This window comes from Anthonomus grandis, chromosome 2 (assembly GCF_022605725.1).
Source record: "Anthonomus grandis grandis chromosome 2, icAntGran1.3, whole genome shotgun sequence".
Classification (NCBI taxonomy): Eukaryota; Metazoa; Arthropoda; class Insecta; order Coleoptera; family Curculionidae; genus Anthonomus; species Anthonomus grandis.
Window position 1 is genome coordinate 23,653,792 of NC_065547.1, and position 24,201 is coordinate 23,677,992.

A 24,201-nucleotide genomic window follows, 5' to 3' on the forward strand; every position below is an offset into this window, starting at 1 on the left:
TTTATTCTCAAATAGTAATATGACGTTTGACAAAATATGATGTGTTATGTCAGTTGAAAAAAATAGACAGGCGTGTCATTACAATGATTCCTGTTCGTTCATGTTTGTAAATTAGTTTTTTCTTCTTATGGGCTCATTTATCAACCGAATTAAAAAAAATTCATATCAAATTATTAGGAAAAAGAAATCGCATTTCAAAATTGGGTGTTCCCAATAATGTGTTATTTAAAAAAAAAAGTAACTGCCAAAATTAATGGTTTAGACATTTTAAATAAGCGTGTGAAAGATTTAAGTCATAAAATGTAACGATAACTATTTTTCCGTCATTAGTTGATTAAAAATTCAAACTTTCAGCGCATTCATGCCACCCTATTTTAAAATTTAAGAAAGTGATTTTTTTTTATTTCTATATTCCCGCGAATACGTACTTTCATTAGACAAGAAGGTGGTTGTTTCGAACAATACATATAAAAAGTGTTTATTAAAATAATTTATAAACCTCATATTTTTTCTGTTTGTTTACCGCTTGTGTGTACCTATGTTATGTTAGGTAAAGGTTAAATAAAATATGTAGTATTAAGATACTGAAAAAAATATTGCATTGAAAAATGTGTTCTTTTATTTTCAAATAGCAATATGACGTTTCACAAAATATGATATGTTATATCAGTTGAAAAAAATAAGCAGGCGTGTCATTACAATGCTTCGTGTTCGTTCATTTTTGTTAATTAGTTTTTTTCTTCTTATAAGCTTATTTATTAACCGCTTTAAAAAAAGAATCATATCAAATTATTGGGAAAAAGAAAGCACATTTCAAAAGTGGTTGTTCCCAATAATGTGCTATTTAAAAAAATAATGTAAATGCCAAAATTAATAGTTTAGACATTTTAAATAGGCGTGTAAACGATTTAAGTCATAAAATGCAATGAAAACTATTTTTCCGTGATTACTTGATTAAAAACTAAAACTTTTAACGCATTCATGGCACCCTATTTTAAAATTTAAAAAAATCATTTTTTCTATGAGTATAAAATAAAAAGTAGCAAATAGAGTATGATTGTTTTCAAAATATCATTTTCTATCGAAATTCGTAATAATATACCAAGTGACCCATTTAAAATAAGTTAGTGTCTCTTCTTGTTAAACCGGTGGTAAGTGATGATAAACAATAGAATATGTCAAAAGAAGCTCTTATAACTATTCTATCGATATACCAAATTTCATTTGTTTATGTTAAAAAATAATGGCATTAAGTGTTCCCTTTTTTTAGTGTCACCCGGTATATATCAATATATCACTGCGCATATTTTTTTAGAGTTTGCTAGCTTTTCTCTAGCTAGCTAATCGCTAGCTTTAATTTTAAAGCTAGCGATATCATCACAATGCAAGTAATTTGGCGATTTAAATTTAAATAGCCACTCCAATATGTATCGGAGAAATAAAAGTAAAATATGCAAAGTTAACTAATCTTTTCGTTTTACTAAATTGACATATGCTGTTTGAAATGTGCAGAAGACTAGGTCCGTTCTTAAGAAGAAAACCTTGATAATGTCTTTTTTTAGTATAAAAAAAATACTTGACTCGGATATCATTAAAAAAAAACAAAAATTTCTAATCAAATATAAAATGTGGCAACTCTGCAGACGAGACGACCAATTAGCGAATACAAAAATGTGCATAAAACTGTTTTTTTTATTTAAACATTATATCTTTTATCCATTATTTTCGAAAAAGTCATATACAGGGTATCCGGAAGATAGGTGCAATCTTTTAAGCGGATCATAGCTGACCTAATTTCAAATATTAGTGGCTAACTATTTATAGTTCGTGCAAAATGATATGCTCGATCATCTAGCGGAAGCTGGACTCTTAGAATGAGAAAGACCAATAACATCCAATAAGATGGTGGTCTAGCGCTGGACCGTGGTTGCTAAGAATTACTAGGACGATAGTTTTCAGGGTTGGATTGACAGAGGCGGAGCTTTTTCTCACCCTCTTGGTTCTCTAAATTAGCTCCCTGGATTTTTTAATCAGCAGTCGAGCAAAGGAGCTTGCATACACAACAATGATAAAAACGAAGAAAGAGTCAGTTGGCGGAATTAATCATTTATTTGACAGAATGAAAGAAGAAATCAGTAATCTAAGTAAGAAATCGGATCCGCGCCCCTGAATGTCAGACGGGGAATGTTCCTCTGAAGGTCAGACAAAACATGTGGTACCAATACGGCGGATCCCCAGCACATTACCCGTTAGCCGTAAGAAAACATCTGAACCAGGCATATCAGGGAAGAATGATCGGCAGGGGCGTACCAAATGCATGGCCTCCACAGTCACCAGACTTGACCTTATGCGACTTCTTTTTATGGTCTCACACGAAACTGCTTGTGTACAACACTCCGGTTCAAACAGAGGAAGAGTTAGTAGGAAGGATTATTGCGGTTGTTGCGAAAATTCATAAAGTTCCGGAAGTTTTTAACGTATGCTGGATGAAATGTTACGACGTTGTCATGCCTGCATTGAAGTGGGTGGTCAGAATTTTGAACATCTTTTAAATTAAAACATGTTTTTTTTGTATAAACCCAAATATTCCTTGTAATTTTATATCATTTACGTTATAACATTACAGTTAAATTATAACATTATGGTTTTCGCTAGAAACATGTTGCCCCGTGTCCGAGGTTGGATACCACTGCGCGGACCTTAATGCGTTGTTATCACTAAACGCATGCAAATGCGCATGCACTTATGTGTTAATAAGTGAAAAATGTTTGTTTTGGGGAGATCTACCCACCTTACATTTTGGCACAATAGTTTTGAAACACGCTGAATATATTTGGCTATATAATATAAATGTTTAAAAGTCGGTTAGTTATCATCACCTTAAAGGATTGCACCTACCTTCCTTCCAGATACCTTTACATGGTATCCAGTATCAATTAAAATGGCCATCCTGTATACGAGAAAAAAAAGACTAAAGTGAACCCAAGTGCATAATTTTTTTTTGATGTCAGGGTTATTCAATAACTAAAGATCCATGGAAGCGTTTTTTTTCACTTTTTATAAATAAACATCTGTATTAACAATATTAATGTAATAGTAATATTAGGGCTATATAATGTGGTTTACTTACGTATACTTATTAATTTATTTAATTTAATAATCCGGGATTTGCAGATAGTATAATCATATAAAAGACATAAAAATCAGAAATATAAAATTTTTACTACAATTCATAATAATGTGCCTAATTTAGTATACTAAAGCTAAATAATACAATTTTTTTTAGAAATTTACGAAAACTGTTTTTCCCTTTACAACTATCTAGCCTAAACCGCATACCCGCGGCTTCGCTCACATCGAACTGGAATCAACTCGAATGAATTATCGAATGACGCTGAAAAGCAAATGGCGCTACGCAAGAATAATCATATGACTATTGTTCAACATTTGTGTAATTTTAATGCAAAATTGACGAATTCGCTATTAAAACCATGCCTATTACCTTCCTCAGGAAAAACAATCCGCCATTCGACCAATTGGGCGACTCTAAAAACTTCGTTTTAAAGAAGTGATTTAGTGCTGTTTAAATTAATCTAAGTTTACAAGATGTATTTTTTATAAAATTAACTCAGGAATTCAAAAATGCAAGATTATGTAAACTGATCTCCACTGTTGTATAAAAAACTGTCCTGAGTCATAATAATGAGATTTCTGGTCCCTTCTCAAATACAGTCAATTTACCTCATTAGATCTTTCCATAAGATCTTCAAATTACTATAGCATTTTTCCTTAACAAATCTGTGTTGAAGTAGAACTATCATCTTTGATTAAAGAAAAAAGCCAGTCATAAACTAAACTTCAAAGGCTAAAAGAAATTGCAAAAAATAAACTATGGTTAATGCTTTGATTGGATATAGAAAGAGGTATATTTAGGAAGAATTAGAAATTATATTAGAAATATTAGATTAGAAATATTAGAAATAGGTATAAACATTTTTCGAAATTATTCAGCAAAATAATTTAATAGTCGTTCAAGGGATTATAGCGTCATTAGGATACCTTAAGTAGTTTTTCTTTCGCTTAACAAATTACAAGATGTATTTAATTTTAATTAATTTTCGGGCTATTTATAATATAGTTTTCAATATTCATTATATAAACATGATAGGATGTAATATTTTGGTCAATTCTTTATTGATATACAGGTTGGGGAATCGATCATTACGCATAGTGAGATTAGAATTGAAAACCTCATTGTTGTCTTCATTATTCAAAACTTTATACTTGTAACATTTTCCCAAGGCCAATGTCGAACAATGAAAGAATTCCGCATAATGGAAAAAAATATTTATTTTCATTTGCCTTTTTCCATGATGGCTTCACAAAATTCCATTGTTCGGTCCTGGTCTTCGGGAAATATCTTCTGAGGTTTGAAATATTTGAAACACTTGTACTCAATACATGTTCTTTTCGAATACTGATAACAATTATGTGGTCCATACCCAGTTTATATTTTTAAATGTAATTGAAAACAAATTCCTACATTGTACTTCAAAATTAGCCTGTATAATTTATAAGTTATAAACAGCAGATATACATTAAGAAAAAAATAGTACTTTAAAATTTAACAGGGCAGCATTCAATCATACAGAATGAGTGATTCCGATGCTACTATTGTTATTCACTAAAAAAATAAAACAGCAAATACCTATAAAACTACCAAAGGCGGCGCATCGACGAATAAAAACGGTGCTGCTTTTATTTTGGAAAATGCAAAGTCTTCAATTCCCAAACCTATATCTATGTACATACGGTACCTACCAGTATGTAACCAAACGTACCAGTATGAAAATCAAAGCGTCAACCATAAAAAAATACATAGTATATTTTATATTTTTATATTACTCTTTTTACAATATAAATGTCATAGAATTGCCGCAAAATAATATACTTGTTTCCCAGGTACATTAATAGGTTGCTAATTTTTGAAACTTTTCTTAATTATAATTTTATTACAGGCGACTGAGTTCATTTCTGGGATCTCTGAATCCTATTATTATAATACTTAATTTTATTAGCAAAGATGACAGGTTAATACAAAAAATTTGCCTTATAATTTTGGTTATCAGTCCATAATATTGTAAATCTACACAATCGGCAAAATACAGGTAAAATCCATCCACAACTTAAATTTTCGTCAACATAATAATGATGGAAGAAGCCCATCAATCAAGCAGAAATAAGAGATTGCCATACTCATTCGGCAAAAAAAACGTATAAACTTAATGCTCCAGAAAAAATATATCATAATATTTTCTATACAAAAGGCAAACAGTCTCCAATATAAAAATATATGATATAATGATATATTATAGTATTGTGATCTTTCCACTGATCAAATATTTTATTGTGATTTATTCGTGGAGGAATTTAGAGATTCATAAAAGTAATGTATTTTATAGTACCGTAATATTTAATGAAATACTTTACAGTTTATAAGGATATTGTTGTTTGTTTACAAAATTTAATTTTTCAAAGTCATTATTTTTTTTAAATCTTCCTCATAATAATTTATTAAATCAAGAAAAATTATTAGGGTTATATTAAGACCTATCATCGGAAAGTTATATTAATTATTTGGCTGGCAAACTTGCAATAAACGTCCTTGTAATTCGATTCGTGACAAGTGAGGTAAATAATTGCATATTGGTAACCTCCTATTATATATCCTGTGTGTATTTTGGCTTTGAAAGAAAAGTGTAATTTAAAGTCAGTGTATTGATTTTAGTCAGATTATATATTTATCAGTTTTTAAAAAATTAAATTTTAAAGAATATCAAAACCTGATTTTCACAGATAATATATTTGTTCTAAAAAAAATGAAAACCATCATATTTGAGATTGCATTTAAGCAGCAATAGTTTTTATTACTATCGAATAAAGTTTTTATTATCTTAACATGTAACCTAAAAGATTTACCTCTGAATGCGTTTTTAAATAAAATTAAATGCTTACAGCAGCATTGAATGCTTTAATTTCAGTAGATATAATTAGCTCTTTGTGTTAATTAGGGTACGACTACATTATTTCATTGTTTTTGGTATTCAACGTTAACATTCACGTTCCTATTATTGAAAAACGATTGGCTATTTATACAGGGTGAGGAATCGATCATTATACATGGAGAGGAGCTTAAAGGCGACATGTGGTAACGTATATTCATGCAGTTCGTGCGCGCTGCTACTCACCTTCTACGTCGATATTTTTCAGTATGACGCCGACCTTAGTAAGCGTCTGTCTTTGATGGGGGTAACTATTACTTGCAATAAAATTTCGCAAAATATTCCCGAAAGTTCAGGCACTTCTAAAATATTTTTTTCTACTACCGTGCATGAAGTACTCTTTTTACAGACTTCGCAAGTTTTATAAAGTTTCATTTTTTACGCACTAGTGCGTAAAGTAGTTTGGTAAGCGTTATTCCAATAGAAATAAAATATAAACTGGATAAAAGAAGAAAAGTTCAGACACCATAGAAAAATAAAATTAAAACTCTTAAAAATTAACTTAATGACAATAAATTAAAAAAGGCCTAAACGCACCTCCTTGTTTCGCTAAACAATAAGTTATTCTATCATAAAAGTCATTTCGACCAAAAGAGTCTCTGGTAAATTGGAATTGGCACAATCAATAATTTCCTGTCGCAACTCCTCCAAATTTATTGGTCTACTAAATTCATGTTTGTAAATGTCCTCCTTAATAAAACCTTAAAAATAAAAGTTATTTGAGACCAAATCTGGAGATCTGGGAAGCCATTTAATATTTCCAGTCCCAGTAATAAGACGGTTTGAAAAAGTATGTGTTAAAAATTCTTTAACTATAACCGTATTATGAGCAGCACTGCCATTTTGTTGAAAAAGACGTATCCCATGTCTAAATCAGGGAGGATATGCACAGCAGAAAGAACTTTTTTGTAGAAACTCAAGTATTTTTATATGGTCGTATCGTACCGTGGGGGCCACAGTATAGGTCATAGACGTCCGGGTTAACAAAAAATTCAAAAAGTTTTTGTCTTTAATACGGCATGGAATAAATAAGTTTTTACGCTAATGGGCACCAAGATTCTATTATTATTTTATTGCGTCATAAGACTTCAAACTTTTTGAAAAGAAAAAAAAAATCCTATATTGCAATTTCAAAAATTTTTCCTGTGAAAAATAGTTGCATAAGTGAAAAAATTTAATACGCATCATAAAGCGCATCTATCGGCAAATAATATCCAACTGAAGAAATTGTGATTTTTTTTTCATTTAGTGACACACCGTAAAAAAACTGATTACAGGTAGGTATTTCTTAAAATTTCGCAAAAATCAAAATATCTCGAAAACCGCAACACTTTCGTTAGAGCTATGTTGGATTATTCTGATTGGAAATAGTCCAATCTATTAGGAGTTTTCATTTGGACCACTATTTACGGGACACCCTGTATATAATCATTTATTTTATTAATATATTAGTAAACCTAACTCGTAACATCGGGCTTAACGACAAAACGCGTAATTTGATTTTAAATATAAAAAACCGAAAGATTTTTCAATGCAAATTTTAAATTAAGTTATATAGATTCTAATACTGTAGATAATAAAATAGAAAATATATTATTCATGAAGGCTTTAAAGGAATTTAAAGCCTTCATAAATAATATATTAAAATGAGATTAAAAACGACGTGTCGCGTTTTTAATCTCAAAAACCTTGCTTCATCGTTCTGGAAGACGAAGATTCGCGTGACTCGACGTGTCGCTCCACCAGCAGTCTATCCAATTGCCTATTCCGGGTAAACGAGGAGCTAAGGGACAAGTTACCTTTACCAAGTATCTTGATCGTGGACAATTGCCTTGAATGGGAAGACGTGGCAAGGACAGCGGAAGTGACGGTCGCTAGGAAAAAGAGGCTAACTAGCATGATCGCTGCGTTAGAATAACAAGTTAAAGCGCTACAACAAATAATAAGTCAGTGGTTGCCGCTTAATCTCGACTTTCAAGTGGTATCAGTCAGCGATTTAACCACAAGCCATGCCACAAGTGACTACTCCGCGATCACGCCTGAGGACAATATGGACACCTCTAGCTAAGATGAGGCAGGGTTTACGAAGATATGGCTAGGGCAAGCCTATGAAAGATAAAAGCTATAAATTTCTTAAAAGATAAGCTATATCCTAGAGTAAAGGACTACCGTAAAGTACAACTCTCTTTTTAATTTCTTGAGGGACTTGGAATTCGCTTCCATGATAATTCAGAGTTTTGTTTTTATAAACTGAGGAATCCTTAAAACATTGAATGCCTAGAATAAGCTTACCTGCAAACCATAGGTGAGGTTGTTTGAGTTCACCATCTCTCAGACAATTATGTCAAATCGACTTTCCAATTTTTCATTCAATATATAATTTTCTTAATCTACTATATATTCTTTTAATGTGTTGTATTTTGTAACAGGTAAAAAGTGTACTCTTTAAAAGTTTAGTTTATTTGCTGACTAATAATATATACTTTGAGAGTAATCAGCAAAATTTTCAGAAAAAAAAAGATTCCTGACAAAAAAATTAATGAAAAAAAAATCAATTTGGCAACGTATATTACCTCTATGTTTACAAAGCATGTATACGAAGTTGCCACTTTGTGTTGTTTTTCTATATATTTTTTTATATCTATGAAGCTAGCGCCCGATCGATATCCAGCAACCAAAATCTAGAACGCAGCATCTGTCGTTTGCCAGCGACCTATTTATAGTCCGCGCCCGCTATTATTTAATCGATATAATGCCCGTATCTCCTGAAATTTCCAAGGAATTTTAATTTAATATTTTTTTGTCCAGATATTAAGAATCAATAACTAAATCGATTGATAGTGGTTATAAACCTCTACAAACTAAGGTTTTTTTGTAAAAATTACTTAAAAAGTCGAATATTAAAGAAATGAAAAAGGCTCCCAAAGGATTTGGATTAATCTTTTTTCTATAAGTATCTAAAAAATGTTTGAGATGTTTGCAAACCTATACAAACAAAATTTTTTTGGTAGAACATTTTTGAATTATTAGATGTTAAAAAATATAAAAGGCTATGTAAATCCTAACGACTATAAGTAAAAGTTTTATCCATATCCTTTGGCAGTTATAGTTATTTACAACATCTTACTAAATAATTTTAAATAAAAAAACTTTCATTTGTAGAGGTTTGCAACCATCTCACATCCGTTTAGATATTTATCAGTGGCGGCCCGTGAGTTTTTGGAAAGGGGAGGCTAAAGAATAAGTGCAGATAGAATGCCCGCGAAAATTTTGCATAGGTGTGGCCCACTTTTTACCCAATTCTCGTTAAAAGTTAGTCTTGAAAATCGTTTTACAAGTCGTGTTCGATTTTACTTTTAATATTGCCTATTTTAGGTATCCTAATGTAATAATAATTATATATACATAATTAATATTGTTAAACATTTAATTATTAGGTACTTTTTATATATTATTTTTGAAATATTTTTTTAAAAAACAAGAAATATAATAAACTCTTCTCAGTCAACAATACATACTTTTTTTGGGTCATACAAAATTAGCAGATTTCAAAAAAATAGTTATATTTAATATTGGACCTAAAAGTATATTTTATTGTCCAGCAAGAACCAGCGCGGAGGTGAGAGTTAAGTCTTGCCAGGAATAGGAAGGGATAAGGAAATAGGGATATGGTTTATGAAATAAACAAAAATAAGGTATACATTATATGGGACCAGAAAAATAGGATAATAAATAAAAGGAAGAATTCTATCATCAACTGAAACCATATAATGGTTTTATATACAAAAATAAAACAAAACGTAAAAATATTTGCCTTGGTAAAAACTTTGGTTAGTTGCTTATATTGCAGATAGCAGAATATGCTCTAAAAGTTTATAAAAAATAATATTTACATATTTACAAAAATATTCTATAAATAAAAAAAAACTCGACTCTAGCAAAACCATGTAATGGTTTTATATACAAAATATAACAAAAACGTAAAAATATTTTCCTTGTTAAAAACTTTGGTTAAGTAGCTTATAATGTAAATAGTATAAATAAGCTTTAAAATAATATATTATATACATACATACATACATATTTATATACAAAAAATATTTTATAAATAAAAAACTCTGTTCTAGCCAAAACCATGTTATGGTTTTATATGCTGAATAGAACAAAAGAAAAACATATTTTCTTTGGAGAAAACTTTGGTTATTATTGCTTTATATCACAAACAAATACTTAGTAGGAATAGGTTTTAAAACTCTAAAATAAAAATATAATATACATGTTTATGTCCAAGCGAATAAGATAATACTTTATTATGTACAATGTACATACATATATGTATACATTATAGTCATTATACATCAGTTATTTTTTTGTTGTTTTTTTTTTCTGTGAACTCTACTCTGGTTTGAAAATTAAGGGAATTCTTCGGTTTTTCATATTAGCAAAGAAGTCTATAACTTCGTCATAAAATTTGTCATTTTTTGTCATTTCTTTTATATACTCTTTTTCGATTGAAAGAAGAGATATATTACTTAGTCGCATTTGGGTCATGGAATTACGGCTATAACTTTTAATTCTTTTGAGTGCTGACAAATTTCTTTCTACAGATGCCGATGTTATGGGTATAGTCACAGCAATGTTAATAAATTTATACAGCTCTGGCATGCACTCATTTAAATTATTTTCAAACATAAAACTTAATAATTCAGATGGAGACTTACAACTCTGAAACATCTGAGGGTCCACTGTAGGTTACAATTCATAAAGTCATTTTTTAATTGAATGGGATCAAAAAACGGATACTGGTTTACTAAATTATCCAGTAATTTTTGGGGAAAATCTTTGGAGTAGGATGGAAATTTTTCGAACATTCATAGATCAAAGTAATTTAATTTACTAAGATCGCTGAATCTAACCTTAATATTTGTTCAGTTATTGTGTCCATTATTTCAATATAGATTTGTCTATAATTTTGTCGCAAATCGGGTAAGTCAAAATTAGATTTTCGTTTTTTTTACTGGCGGCTCAACATTAACATCAAGTTTTTCAAAAATGCTATTAAAATACTGCTCATCATTTCTAAGCTTTTGCAAAATTTCAGTCAAATTATTTAATCGATTTTTTGAAAAATTAATGTCTGAAGATTTATTTTGAAGAATTGAGAATCATTAATTTTATTCACATCTATTAATTTTTCCTTATGTGTATGCACTGAAAACACAGATCTTGATGTAGAATTCCACCGTGTAGCAGCAAAAGTAGGCATTCGGCTACCGAAAATTTCATTTAGGATGTGACTTCTCTTGGTGTACTTGGAGAAAAAGGTAGAAAATCCTGACAAGTTGGAGAAAAAAATACGACAGTCTTTAATATTATTGCATGCCTTGCTTAAAACTAAGTTTAGTGCATGGGCATGGCAATGCGTAAAAAGTGCATAGGGCGCTATCGATTTAATTTTAGCTTGCAAGCCATTTAAATGTCCCGCCATGACTGCCGCCCCATCATATGTTTGCGCAATTAGCTTACGCCTGAAATAAAATTTGTCGCATTTATTAACCAGGAGATTAAATAAATCGTCTGCAGTCCGCCCAGATGAAACATCATGAAACCCCATAAACCGTTCTACTACCTTGCCGTCTTTGACATACCTAAAAACAATTGAAAGTTGGGAATTACAAGTAATATCCGTAGTCTCGTCTATTTCCCATGCAAAAAATGGGACTGCTTGAATTTCTTGGAAAATATGCTCATCGACGATATGTGACAAACTTTCAATGATTTCATTTTGAATCGTTTTTGATGTGCCCGAAAAAACATTACCTTTTAAAAATTCGTCAAATTTTGAATCGTATTTACCCCACAACGTCAAAACTTCTTTATAGTTGTCACGATTAATAGAACTAATTAATAAAACTAGTTCTTGTGAAGCTAAATAAAAAGTAATGTCAACAAACCGCTTTAAATTTGACCGGTTTCCACTTACTTGATTGTTAAAAGAAATAATGGCTTTTTTTAAGCATTATCTAAAGCAGAAGCAATATTTTGTTTTCCAAAAAGCCTTAATTTACAAGGCGAAGAAATGTGCTCCTTTGATTTTAAATGTCTTTCAATGGACCGAGGCAAATTTTTTAAATCAGAATATCCAGTTTTCGACCACGTAGAATATTCAGTTTGGACAGAAAATAACAGACAAGCCCAGCAAAAAAGCTTTGCTGTTTTAACCGATCCGGTCAACCAATCATATTTGCTGTACCAAGTCAAATTAAACCCGCGATTGTGTCGATTGTCTGCAGATCGCAATGAGCAAAGGCTGAGGCCTGCCCAAAGTCTTAATAACATAATATTTGGCATCAAAGCTAAATGAACTAAAATTGGTTAATAGCAGCCAGTCTATTAAATTAGCTTGTTTGATTTCATTTAATTTGTCCATCTTTTATCTTTCAGCAAACAAACATTAGAAATGATATGATGATTAATAAAAGAATAATGGCTTCTTAATAAAAATATCTTGCCTTGCAACATTCAAATACACATAATAATAAATTATTAAACACGATAAATACCTTAAATTAAGTACCAAACACTAACATAGAGGGAAATCCGGCCGCACAATTAAATCGATGAATCGACAAAATCAAAACTAATCAATAAAACCGATAGCCAAAACCACCTACCTTGTCAAAATTCGCGGGCAAAAGACACGACAATCACCGAAATCAAAACGACTGAAAACTGCTGAAAATTCAAAACAAAACAAAAATCAGGTTAATCAGATGATCGGAGGCTAGCCTCCCTTGGAGCCTTATTTCGCGCGATGAAAACGGCGTTTGTCGGCGCCAAATCGAGTGCACGGCCCGTTGGATTTTGACAGCTGGAGGAGGCTTGCCTCCCTTGCTACGTATGGCTTTTCTTATTTCGTAATGTATCGCGTTCTCGCACACGTTCTGTGTCGATGTGGATGAAGCCGGTTAGCTATCTCTCTTTTCATACAATTGTTTAAAAAAGGATGCGAGTCGCGGCGAATTAACAGTATGACGTATGACTCATGACTCTGATGCTGGTTCGCGCTATATTGGTGTATTAGAAGTTATAGAGTCGGTACTTATTATTTGGAAAAAAAAATATTTTCTTTTTTTATTTTTGTTAAATATTTTTATTATTTCATTACAGTTTGATGGGGAGGCTAAGCCTCCCTTGCCTCCCCTGACGAGCCGAGCCGCCACTGATATTTATTATATTTTACAGAAAAAAGTTTAATTCAAATCCTTTGGAAGTTAACCTTTTAATTAACTTCTTTAGTTTGTCGCTATTTATACCCACAATAAACCAATTTAGTTATCCATTGTTAATATCTAGACAAAAAATTATTAAAACTCCTTTGGAATTTCAGGATATACGGGCATTATATTAATTAAATAATAATGGGCGCCGACTATAAATATGTTGCTGGCAAACGACATATGGTGCGTTCTCGATTTTGGTGGCTCGATATCGATTAGACACTACCTTCATTTTTGCACACATTAATTTTGCGGCATTTCGGGTTCGAATAAGCAATAAATCTGCTAGATTATAATAATATACTTAATTAGACATTTTTCTTAATATTTTGGTATCCAATACTTTACTTCACAAAAATGCCGTCTTTAATATTATAACCTAGGATGACACCATTGACACCTAACTCGCCTGTGAAAGGAACCATTTGAATCTCCTTTTTTATAATATATATGACCGGCTTCAGACTTCCTTATAATTTTTCAGCAAAAAGGCAGTTTTTAGTTTTAATATTAATTTAAAAAAACGCACTGAAGCCACCCAAAACACCCTTTTAATACATAGAGTAATTAAAAGTATGAGAGAGTTCAATCCTATAGTGACAAGTAGGCACCATCTTTATCCTAAACTCGATTGCAGCGTACGGTTGCGGTCTAACGGAACTAAAATAATTGACATTTGTCACAGTCGGTAAAATAGTCTACGGTAATACCGATCCGTCATAGAAATGAAAGGCGTGCTATTCAAAATTTTAGAATGGCGTGAAATTTAAAATTATTGACCCATTAAATCAATTTTTAACAGCGTAAAGGCTGTGAATCTCGATCACAAACTCTAAAAAGTTATGAAATAGTGCAAGTGTATTAATTTAATTTTTGAAGAGGCTAAGAGTGATAATGTATGTAATTTAAGTTTATTTTTTACATTTTTTAATTGAATTCGTTAGTTTTTTGACATTAAATTCATCAAATTTGCTTTTAAGCTGTTAAGTTAATGCATTAACGCCCTTCAAAAAAATAAATTGTTAATAATGCACTTTTTCATTGATTTTTAGAGAATGTGAAAGAGATTTTACAGCCCAATACGCTATCAAAAAAAGATTTAATGGGTCAATTATGTAAGACAATATTTTAGAGATTTAAGTATAATATATTAAGTCCTATTTTGAGAATTAAATGCTTGAGACTAACAATGTTAATTTCACTGTTATCGACAAATTAACAAGGGTAGGGGTAGAATTAAAGTCAATTGTAAAGTAAGTTTATAATTTATTGTCTTAAAAGGGATCCTGATACAATTTGTTTTTATGCTGCTTTAGCACAACACTGTCCATGGTATGTATTTTGCTTTTTCTACATTTTAAGGATATGATACAAAAATTACAATTTATCAAATTTATAAATTAATTATTTATAGACATAAGAACTATATTTCTCAAAAATATGCCCTAAAAATTCTACATTTACTACCTACTTTTTTGTACAGAGGGTACCCAAAAATGTTAGGGGAGTGGTAATATATAAAAACTAACCCTGTAATTAAAATATTCTTTATGGAGAGTATGATATTAAAAATTAGTTAACACTGACGTATACCCTAAATTCTAGATGTCAGCGGTCCGTTTTCTTAAATATTCAAGGAGAATCCCTGGATCTTACTCCCACCTTATCGAGGTGAGGTACCTCTTTGAGTAGTGACCTGGTAGAATGGAAGTTGTTTCACTTATTGTGCTTTTGGTACTTCCTAGCAGCAAAGCACTGATGATACCTTTCGTCAGACCTAGTAAAAAGTGGTCTAGCATAATTATGTTCATTCTGAACATTATATTGAGATTGCTGGATTATGATAGCAGGTAATAAAGTCAATGTATCTTCCCAAGGTATTTGTGCCTCAACCAGTACTGGGGCATTTTGAATAATACTTGGGCCAGCAATTGGGAAAGCACACTTTCTTAAATGAGTATGTATAGTACTAGTAAATGAAATATCATCAAAATGGTCTTGACATAAATAACACCTTTTGTTTTGGTTGGTTTTTGGTTGGGCTTAAACCAAGTATTTTTAACCATTCGGACCTCCTAATAATGTCACTTTCAGGAAATTTAAAGAAAATTTAATTTTTGTATGAATCCTCAATAGGCCAATAGTATGTATTAGAACAAGCCTATTTAAATGCCTTGCATTTAAAAATGAATTTTCCTGGTGATAAAATTATTAGGGCAGTTTTAAAATGGTAAACAACAATTTTAGGTGACCTACAACATGGTGAAAACTATTTGATAAAAAAAAATGCACTTACCCCATCCTAGGGATCTGAAACCACACAATAAAACAACAAAAAAGCTTCTATGATGAAATTACACTTTAATCACTTTAAGCTACATTTTGAACTATTTTTTGTTGAGAAAAAAACAAAAAGACACACCCAATGGACGCAAAAATAAAAAGGAATAAGCAATGGCGACGTCCGACGTCTGCCGCGACGATCGATGATGCGAAGGTGGGTGGTGGCAAGGAACGAAAAAAAATTGATAATCTTATGACAATTATGACAGAAGTTGGCCCTCGATGCGGTCTAACCGAACTAAATTTGTTAGGTTAAGTTTTAGAACTTGATGATCAGGTTAGGCTACCTTTCGAACACTCTTTTAATATTCATTTCTCTATGCTTTTAATACTAATACTGCACGAAAGATCTGCCGTGCAAAGGCAAAAGACGGTACTCGCAAAAAATGGCAAAATAAGATTATTGCATATTCGAAATCTCCTCGTTTTTCTCTATATGCCATTTTTTTTAGATTCTTGATATCTTAAAAAATAAGGGAATTAGCACCCTGCCAAATTAGTGCATATGCATATTTTTTAGGGTTAAACCGAGGTAAAAGAAGGTACTCGACATTTTTTAAATAATTTTACAAAGGTAAAGTAGTGTAAGGGCTCATACCTTAAAATTTTAGTTTTTCAAATATTTTTTTAAACTGTCTTACAAAGGCAAAGTAGTGTATATACACATACATTACCTTGCCATTGAAAATAATTAAAATTTGATGTGACGTTTCAAAGGCAAAGTAAGGTACTCGTGCTTATACATTACTTTGCCTTTGTATCGGAGCGCTTTTTAATTCAGTCTGCCCAAATCTCTCGGCGAGAGTTAGCAGACGTTTTTGTGCAATTGAAGTTGAAAATAATATGTATTCCGAAAGAACCAAAAGGATGGTTAATGGTATTCTTAAATCAAAAAGTAACTTGGTAAGTGTGTTGTATTATTTTTATTTGATTATACTTATTTAGTAAATAAAAATAAAACCTAATAATTAGGTAGATTTAAATAGTAAATCTAAGTAAAGTGTTTATTTTTTATTTTTAATGATTTTCAAGAGTTTTGGAAGCCAAAGTAAGAGCCAAAGTACCTACTAATTAAGAAAGTTTTTATACAATTTGGGTAAAATAATTATTCTTTCTGCGATTGTTCGGAAAGTGTCAATTTTCCGCCCGCATTTTTGTTTTGAAAGTGTCACTTTCAAAACAAAATTTTTCAAAGAAAAATTAAAATGTCTAAAATTGACATCTTATATTTTTATTAATTTTTTAAGTGAATCAATCTGTTTGACTTGTCAAGTTGATGACAATATTTTTGTTTTATTGTGTTTAGTATTAAATAAAATTTTATGTTTTTGCTTACACTTATAGAAAAAATAGCGTTTTAACACGTGCTAAAAGTATTTTTTCCGCACGTGACTAGATGATCACCTTTCTGCTTCACATCGTCCAGCCAAGTGCAATCGCGTGCACAAAAGTAAAACTTTCAGCACTAGTTAGGAAATATACTGTTATAAATCTGTACATTTTATGTACCATCGCGATCAAAAAAAACTGGGACACCTTATAAGATCTCCTGGACTATTTTTTAATTTTTTGTGTCAAATATTTGCCAAAACCAAAACAAACTACTTTTTAGTTAAGATAAGAAATAGGTTAAATTGAGATTTAAAGGAGTTTGACGTTTCGTTTCAGTTGAACGGTTACCTTTAAAAAATAGTCCAGGATTAATGTTGGTTTGTTTTGTCCCAGTTTTTTTTGATCGCGATGGTAGGTAGGTCTAATATTTTTTAAATATATATAAAAATATGTGACCCGATATACGAAACTAAAAAGTCTATCTACTATCTTTTTTTGGCTATCCAACAGTTAATGTTTCTATCTTAGCCTAAATGAACATTAGCTCTTTCAATTTTAGGACGAAAATGTTCTTGCCGATATATCAAACATAAGCTCTGACTTAAACAGATCAAGCCTTCCTAATGTAGATTTATTGGATAATTTTGTGTTTTCACAAGAGAAAAATTCAAGCTTGTGTATTGAAAATGATCGAGAGGCGTCTCCTCCCCGTCGTCTGCTGTTTGATCCTGAGGATAAGGATGATGACATTGCAGATCCGGATTATATACCCTCGAGGGAGGAACAACAGAATATCAATATGGATAGTGACTCAGATTTAGAAGTACGAGACGTGACTTTTAATAATATAGAAGAGACAGGTGATACCATAGAGGAGATAGGTGATAGCATAGAAGAAATAGGTGATAACATAGAAGAGATCGGTGAAGCTGATAGTCAAGAGGATACAGATAAAAAATACCTTAATGCATTTGATTCAGACAAAAGAAAAGACAAACGATCTGGCTTTATAAGCAAATTCACGAAACTAAAGCGAAACGTAAGCGTCTGGAAAGTCGTAGAAATTTTTCTAGAACATATACCTTGCCGAAAATTAACGTAAACGATGAAGATGAGCAGGTAAAAGTATGCCAAAAATTTTTTATGACAACTTTGGGGTACAAAAGTGGTAGACTATATGTTAAAAAAGAATAAGAATTCTCATAGCACACAAATAGCAGCTCCCTTATTAGCAGACCAAAGAGGAAAACGGACTCCAGGAAATAAAACAAGCAAAACTCCAATTAAAGACCATATAAATTCCTATAATCCCAAACCATCACATTATAGAAGAGCACACGCGCCAAATAGAAAGTACCTGCCAGCTGAATTGTCTATAAGGGATTTGTACAAAGACTATAACGAAAAATATCCTGAAAATAAAGTTAGCTATGAAACTTATAGAAAAGAAGTAGAAGCATTAAATATTGGGTTTTATGAAATAGAAGCAGACAAATGTGATACATGTTCGGAATTAGGCTAAACAAATAACGAAGAAACTTCACTTAAAAAAGAAGAGCACATTGCTGAGGTAATTTTTTACTTATTTTTTGTTCGCTTTTTCTATTATTGCGTTTTTTACAAATTTTAAGCTTGTATTTTAATTATCCTGACCTTTTTCTTAAAAGAAATAATCTACAAAACCTAATATTGATCTCATTATTATTGGACTAAAAAGAGACTTTTATTGAATTTTAAAAGCAGAAAGTTTAATTAAAACTGTAAAATAAAAAATAAATTAAATCAAATCTTTTATAAATGCCACAACAATCTATTAATTGAAAAATTGTTCGTGTGACCACCATGCATATTTTTTTTAGTACCATCTACGACGATCTTTATACCAAAAAGATGCGCAGCAGTATTTGACGGATCCAATTGTAAAAGTTTATGCGGTGGATATGCAAAAGGTTCCTGTTACCGAGAATGCCAAAAGTTAAAGAATCCTTTTTTACATCAAGGCTTATTTTCAATGAAACCTTTGCCTCTTTAAAGAATAATGACAATCACTTTGCTATTATATGGCATGAGGCTATCGCTGGACGAAGAGGAGAAGACGTTGCCAGTGCATTTATAAAATTTTTGGATCTCTGTAGAGATGCATCATCAGAAGTTATTTTGTGGGCTGATAATTGTACGGCGCAAAATAAAAATTGGTTACTTTTTTCAATTTTAATAATATACATTAATAATGATTGTTGCTCTCTTAAATCTATAACCATAAAATATTTATTAAAAGGGCACACTTATAACTCCGCCGATGGCTTGCACGGAAAAATTGAACAGTGTACAAAGAAAAAAAAACACTATCGAAGATATGGACGACTTTATTGAAGTTGTTGAAAAATCTGCGAAACGATTGGTAACAAAAGAAATGTTTTCCGATTTCATAAAAGTAGAAAGTATATTTTCCAAAAATACTTCAAAAAAAGGAAAAGACAGTGACGCTATTTTGCTTAAAGACATAGTAGAAATTTGTTTTGTGAAGGGAAAGGAAGCGTTTCTTTAAAAAACCGATTTTAAAAATTTGGAATACAAAGAATCTAATCTTAAATTGAAGAGAAAAATAAATTAAAATATTATGCCATCTAAACTAACAAATGTTCGTGGAATAAATAGCGATAAAAGAGATCGAATTATGAGAAGCTTAGTTCCACACATGAAGCCTTCGAGAAGGAAGTTTTGGCAAGAGATGCCTTCTACCGAAGCCAATGATTTGCTAGAGAAAGGGCTATAATCATTTGCTGTTTATTAAAATTTTTCTTACGTTACCAAGAATATACATATTTTTTTAGTTCCTGTTTTGGTTCTTATTAAAAAAAATCGTATTTATATACTTTAAACCTATTTTGTTAATTAAATCGACATTATTGGTACAAATTCTAAATATACAAATACGGTTAAGTTTTAAAACCTTGAACCTAAGAGTTTTTTTATTATTTTAACAATTTTGTTTAAAGAGTTATGTTTTTTTTTTAATTTTTATTTTTTTTAAAGTTTTTATAAAAATCTTTTCTGTGAAAATTAATTTTAAGTTCCAGTAAGTTTATATTAAAAATTATTATATTTCCACATTCTTTAATTTAAACCCCAATATCTTCCCATTTCTTCAAATTTAGTGTATAAGTATACACTAGTTTACCAGTTCTTATCTATTTTTTCATGACCTTAGTACCAAGGCAAAGTAGGGTAAGTGCTTATACCTTAGTTTGCCATTTTTTTAAGGCACGTTAAAAAAAAATACAAAGGCAAAGTAGTGTAATCAACAAAACACTGTTTAAATATTGTTTAAATCAATTTAAATTTATTTGGTTGAAAAGAGAAGTTAAAAAAAAACCTTGAATTTAAATTTTCATGCAATTCGGACAAAAAATAAATACGTGGCCTTAAATTTACCTTTAAACTCGTTTATCTCGAAATTTTTGCGTGTACCTTCTTTTGCCTTTATGCGGCAGAGATGCACCATGCGAAAGTAAACGAGCGCAGTTGCCAAATACCTTTATCGCGAGAATATTTCTGGGCAAAATCTACAGCGTTGCCGCTGTGTGTGGAAATTTGGTGATTTAAAGAATACAAATTAAAATTAATAATTATTAGTGTAAATATAGTACAAAATAGTTTTAAAGTTTAAAGCAGTTTCAATCTTCTCCCGAAGATGTTAAAATCGTTAGCAAAACACGTATCGAGATTAAAAATAAAGATTAAAAATTTTGGTAAGTGGTAAAACTGTCTCGTAATTTGAGCTTTTTGAGCTTTTTTAAACTTTCTCGTAATCACACCAAAGGTTTCAATCATAGGACTATAGAGAAGGTTGCTAATGTTTTACCCCAGCCAGATCATTTTTTGTTTTATTTAAGCATGTTAATTGTTAGCCTATACAGGAGCTTAGGCTATGACAATATATTACTATAAATTTCTGTATAGTAATGTATTTCCAGTAAAGAAGTGGAAATATTGCAGAAACCTACAAAAAACATTGTTCGGGTTAATTAGAATAAAAAAGTAAACTATTTAGTTGACCAACAGAATTACGAGAAAAAAAATCGTAAAGGATTACGATTGTCCTTTTTCTAAATTTTTGCTCTATAATTCAAAGACATCAGAGCAGATGTGCTCTTCTACGTTATGTGAACCTAGGCGCTTGACCTTCAACATAATATTAGTAGATTATTAAATAGACTTTGTATTTAGAAACGCGAACATATATTTCGTTATAAATTTTAGTGCATATACATGTAATTTAAAAGCAGACCAAATTCATTTGATACAAACTATATTAAAACAAAAACTATTAATTTGTGCTAAAAAAGGTCGTAATGTTTATATTAGAGGCACCAAATAAACATCGATCACGTTATAAAGTCAAGCATATAAAACCTTGCGGAATATTACAAATTTTCGTTGATACAAGCTCTTAGTACCTGTTATTAAATTACACAATTAAATTGACAAAACGCAAATATATAAATCAAATTTGGCAAACAAGTCATTTATTACAAACAGAATCGATGAACGGGAAATTTAAATTCATATAGTCAGTTGGCCGAAAATTAATATGGTCGGCAACTAAATTACGTCAAACGTGTTCTGCATCACAGTTTATTTATTATAAACTAAATTCAGTAACTTGCAATCCAATCGATTTAACTATTTAATTGGAAATATATTTATCATCTCTAATTAATAAATTTGTACAATGTTTATTCTATTTCAGCTTAGTTCTACTGATGAAGTCACTAGGAGACGAGAAGCTGCATTGCGGCAGCATTCATTTTTCCAGCTTAGGATTTACTTGCGCAGAGGACATGGGTTGGTAGCGATGGATAAAAATGGTAAGAAAAATAATATAAATTCGAAGATAACAGCAATTCAGATCTTTTTTTAAGAACGAACATTATAAATTTGGCTCCTTAGCAATCCATATTTGGATTGTAATATGCTGGTGAGTTTTTGATAAAACGTCTAATGATGTTTAGAATTCAAATAAATTTAAAAAAATAACTAACCTTTGAAAACTACTTTTGATTATTTTCTTTTTTGTATACCCTCTTAGTATAAAATTGTTATATTCTTTTTTAATTTTTTTTATACTGAATATGCTAATGATAATGTTCCAGTCATAAGCCTAAAACTGATCTTATACCTAACTATATGCAGAATTAGAAATAAACTTTATTTATCACCCCGGTCTATAGCGGAAGAACCATCGTGGTTACCAAAGGGTTATTTTTATGTTATATATGTGATTATATATTCTTGTGTTCTGTTTCACAACCGCACACAAAGTATATCGCTGTTTACTGAGCTTTAAGAACTTAGCTAATAGTAAGCAACGTTTTTAGTTCGCACCGCAAATAAATAGTTAAAAAGTTGGCTTTAAGTGAAAAGTTAGGAGGTTAATAAACAGCTAAACAGTACTACTTGTACGGTCAATCATAACTTATTAGTTTTAGAGAACAGATACGGGATTTACTTCGAAAACCCGCAAAAGTCGGCGAACTAGAGAGCGAAAGCTTAATTTTTAAGCAAAAAATTAAACAACTTGAAAAATCCGGTGAGAAAAATCTAATTATTATCTCTGGGTGGAATGTAGAAGCTTAATGCATACTACAACATATTTTGAAATTATTCAGGGACTCTCTGGATGTTGATGTACTACCCCAAAATATTAATAACTTTCGTAGAGTTGGACAGAAGAAGAAGGAAATTCGAGGCCCGTTATTGTTGTTAGATTTCTTAGAATATATCTTGAAGGGCAGGTTCTGAAATAATTAAGTAAGCTGAAGAGACCCAGTATTAGCATCTCACTCCACAATAATAAAACGACCAAAAAATGCTGTACAAATACTGCAAGATTTCACCAAGTACAAAATTTGCTGCCAAGATCGCTAAAAATCAACTGGGGTAAATTGTGAATACTGTTCAGTAAACTATCTTAAACAAGCGAATGAGGGATTCTATGTTGAATTCTTTATTAACAAAAAACAGATATGTATAAATAATAGTGTATCAGCAACATTATACTCTCGAGCCGGACCGGAGGACTATTCTTTATCAAACACTATCTCCGAGGTTACGCCAACATCAACAGCAAGCTTAGCAAATCCATCAAAAGCAATAGAAAAAACTGAAAAACATATGACAATAAGGGTAAGTGGGCGGCCATAACGAAGCACCGCACATCGCATCTCAATTAGCATTGGACCTTAGCATCCGTGTGCTAAGCAAATTTAACTATTAAATTCAATGCGGCCATACCGGCGCACCGCCCCTCGCTTCGCATTGCCCTTGTACCTAGACGCATCGCACAGTAAATTGAGCTTAGTATTTTTCGGAGCCTCGCACAGGGTCGTTCGCTTTGTTTTTGAAATTATTAGCGAGATGGATAAGGATAAATTAATTACCAGTGTGTTTACCAGGGAGGCGATCTGGAACAAAAGTAGTAGAAATCATCATAAATTCCTGTTCAGCATCATGTTGATGAAAATTCTGAACGGAGCATTCAGTTATTAAGCAATGAGGTTCCTCCTGGACCCTCATTTACGTTACACACTTTGCAAGATCTACTCTTGTTCATCATATTCAGGAAAAGTCTCAACAGAAGATGCAGTTATTAAACACTGATGTTTCTTCTGGACCATCATCTACGTTATATACCTCGCAAAGATCTACTCCCGCTCAAAATGTTCATGAAAATTCTCAACGGAACACTAACTCATTAAATAATTTAATTCTTCCTGGACCATCACCTACGACACCTACTTTATTGACATCGCAACCTCGGTATTTACATGAAAACTCTGAGCAGAACATGCAGTTATCGAACAACAAAATTTCTGGAGATACTTGGCATAGGTCTACTTCTACTCAGTCCTATCATGATAGTTCCGAACGAAACATCATTCCCGATAATCACCATCAACGTGACATCTCGTCCCAGCAATGCGCTTCACCCTTTTTTACCAATAACGCAAATTGGGGTGAATAGAAATATAAAAGTGGAAAGAAAAAATATATAAATAATATGAAGTAAAATATAATGTTTAAAGTTTTTGCTAATAGCAATGTTATTACTAATAAAACATTTTATAAAACTTACCGCAGTGTTAGCATTAACCTTTCTTCAACTACTATTGGTTGAGCAT

General features: G+C 31.2%; 1 protein-coding gene across 11 annotated transcripts in view; it reads left to right on the forward strand.

Moving 5' to 3' along the window:
- Positions 1–24,201, forward strand: part of LOC126746567 (multiple C2 and transmembrane domain-containing protein) — a 248,048-nt gene that overhangs the window by 172,422 nt on the left and 51,425 nt on the right. For all 11 annotated transcript variants that reach the window (XM_050454923.1, XM_050454906.1, XM_050454914.1 and 8 more), the window contains one exon: positions 21,771–21,888. In XM_050454923.1, coding sequence (XP_050310880.1) covers positions 21,771–21,888 — 118 coding nt within the window. The remainder of the gene's footprint in view (positions 1–21,770; positions 21,889–24,201) is intronic.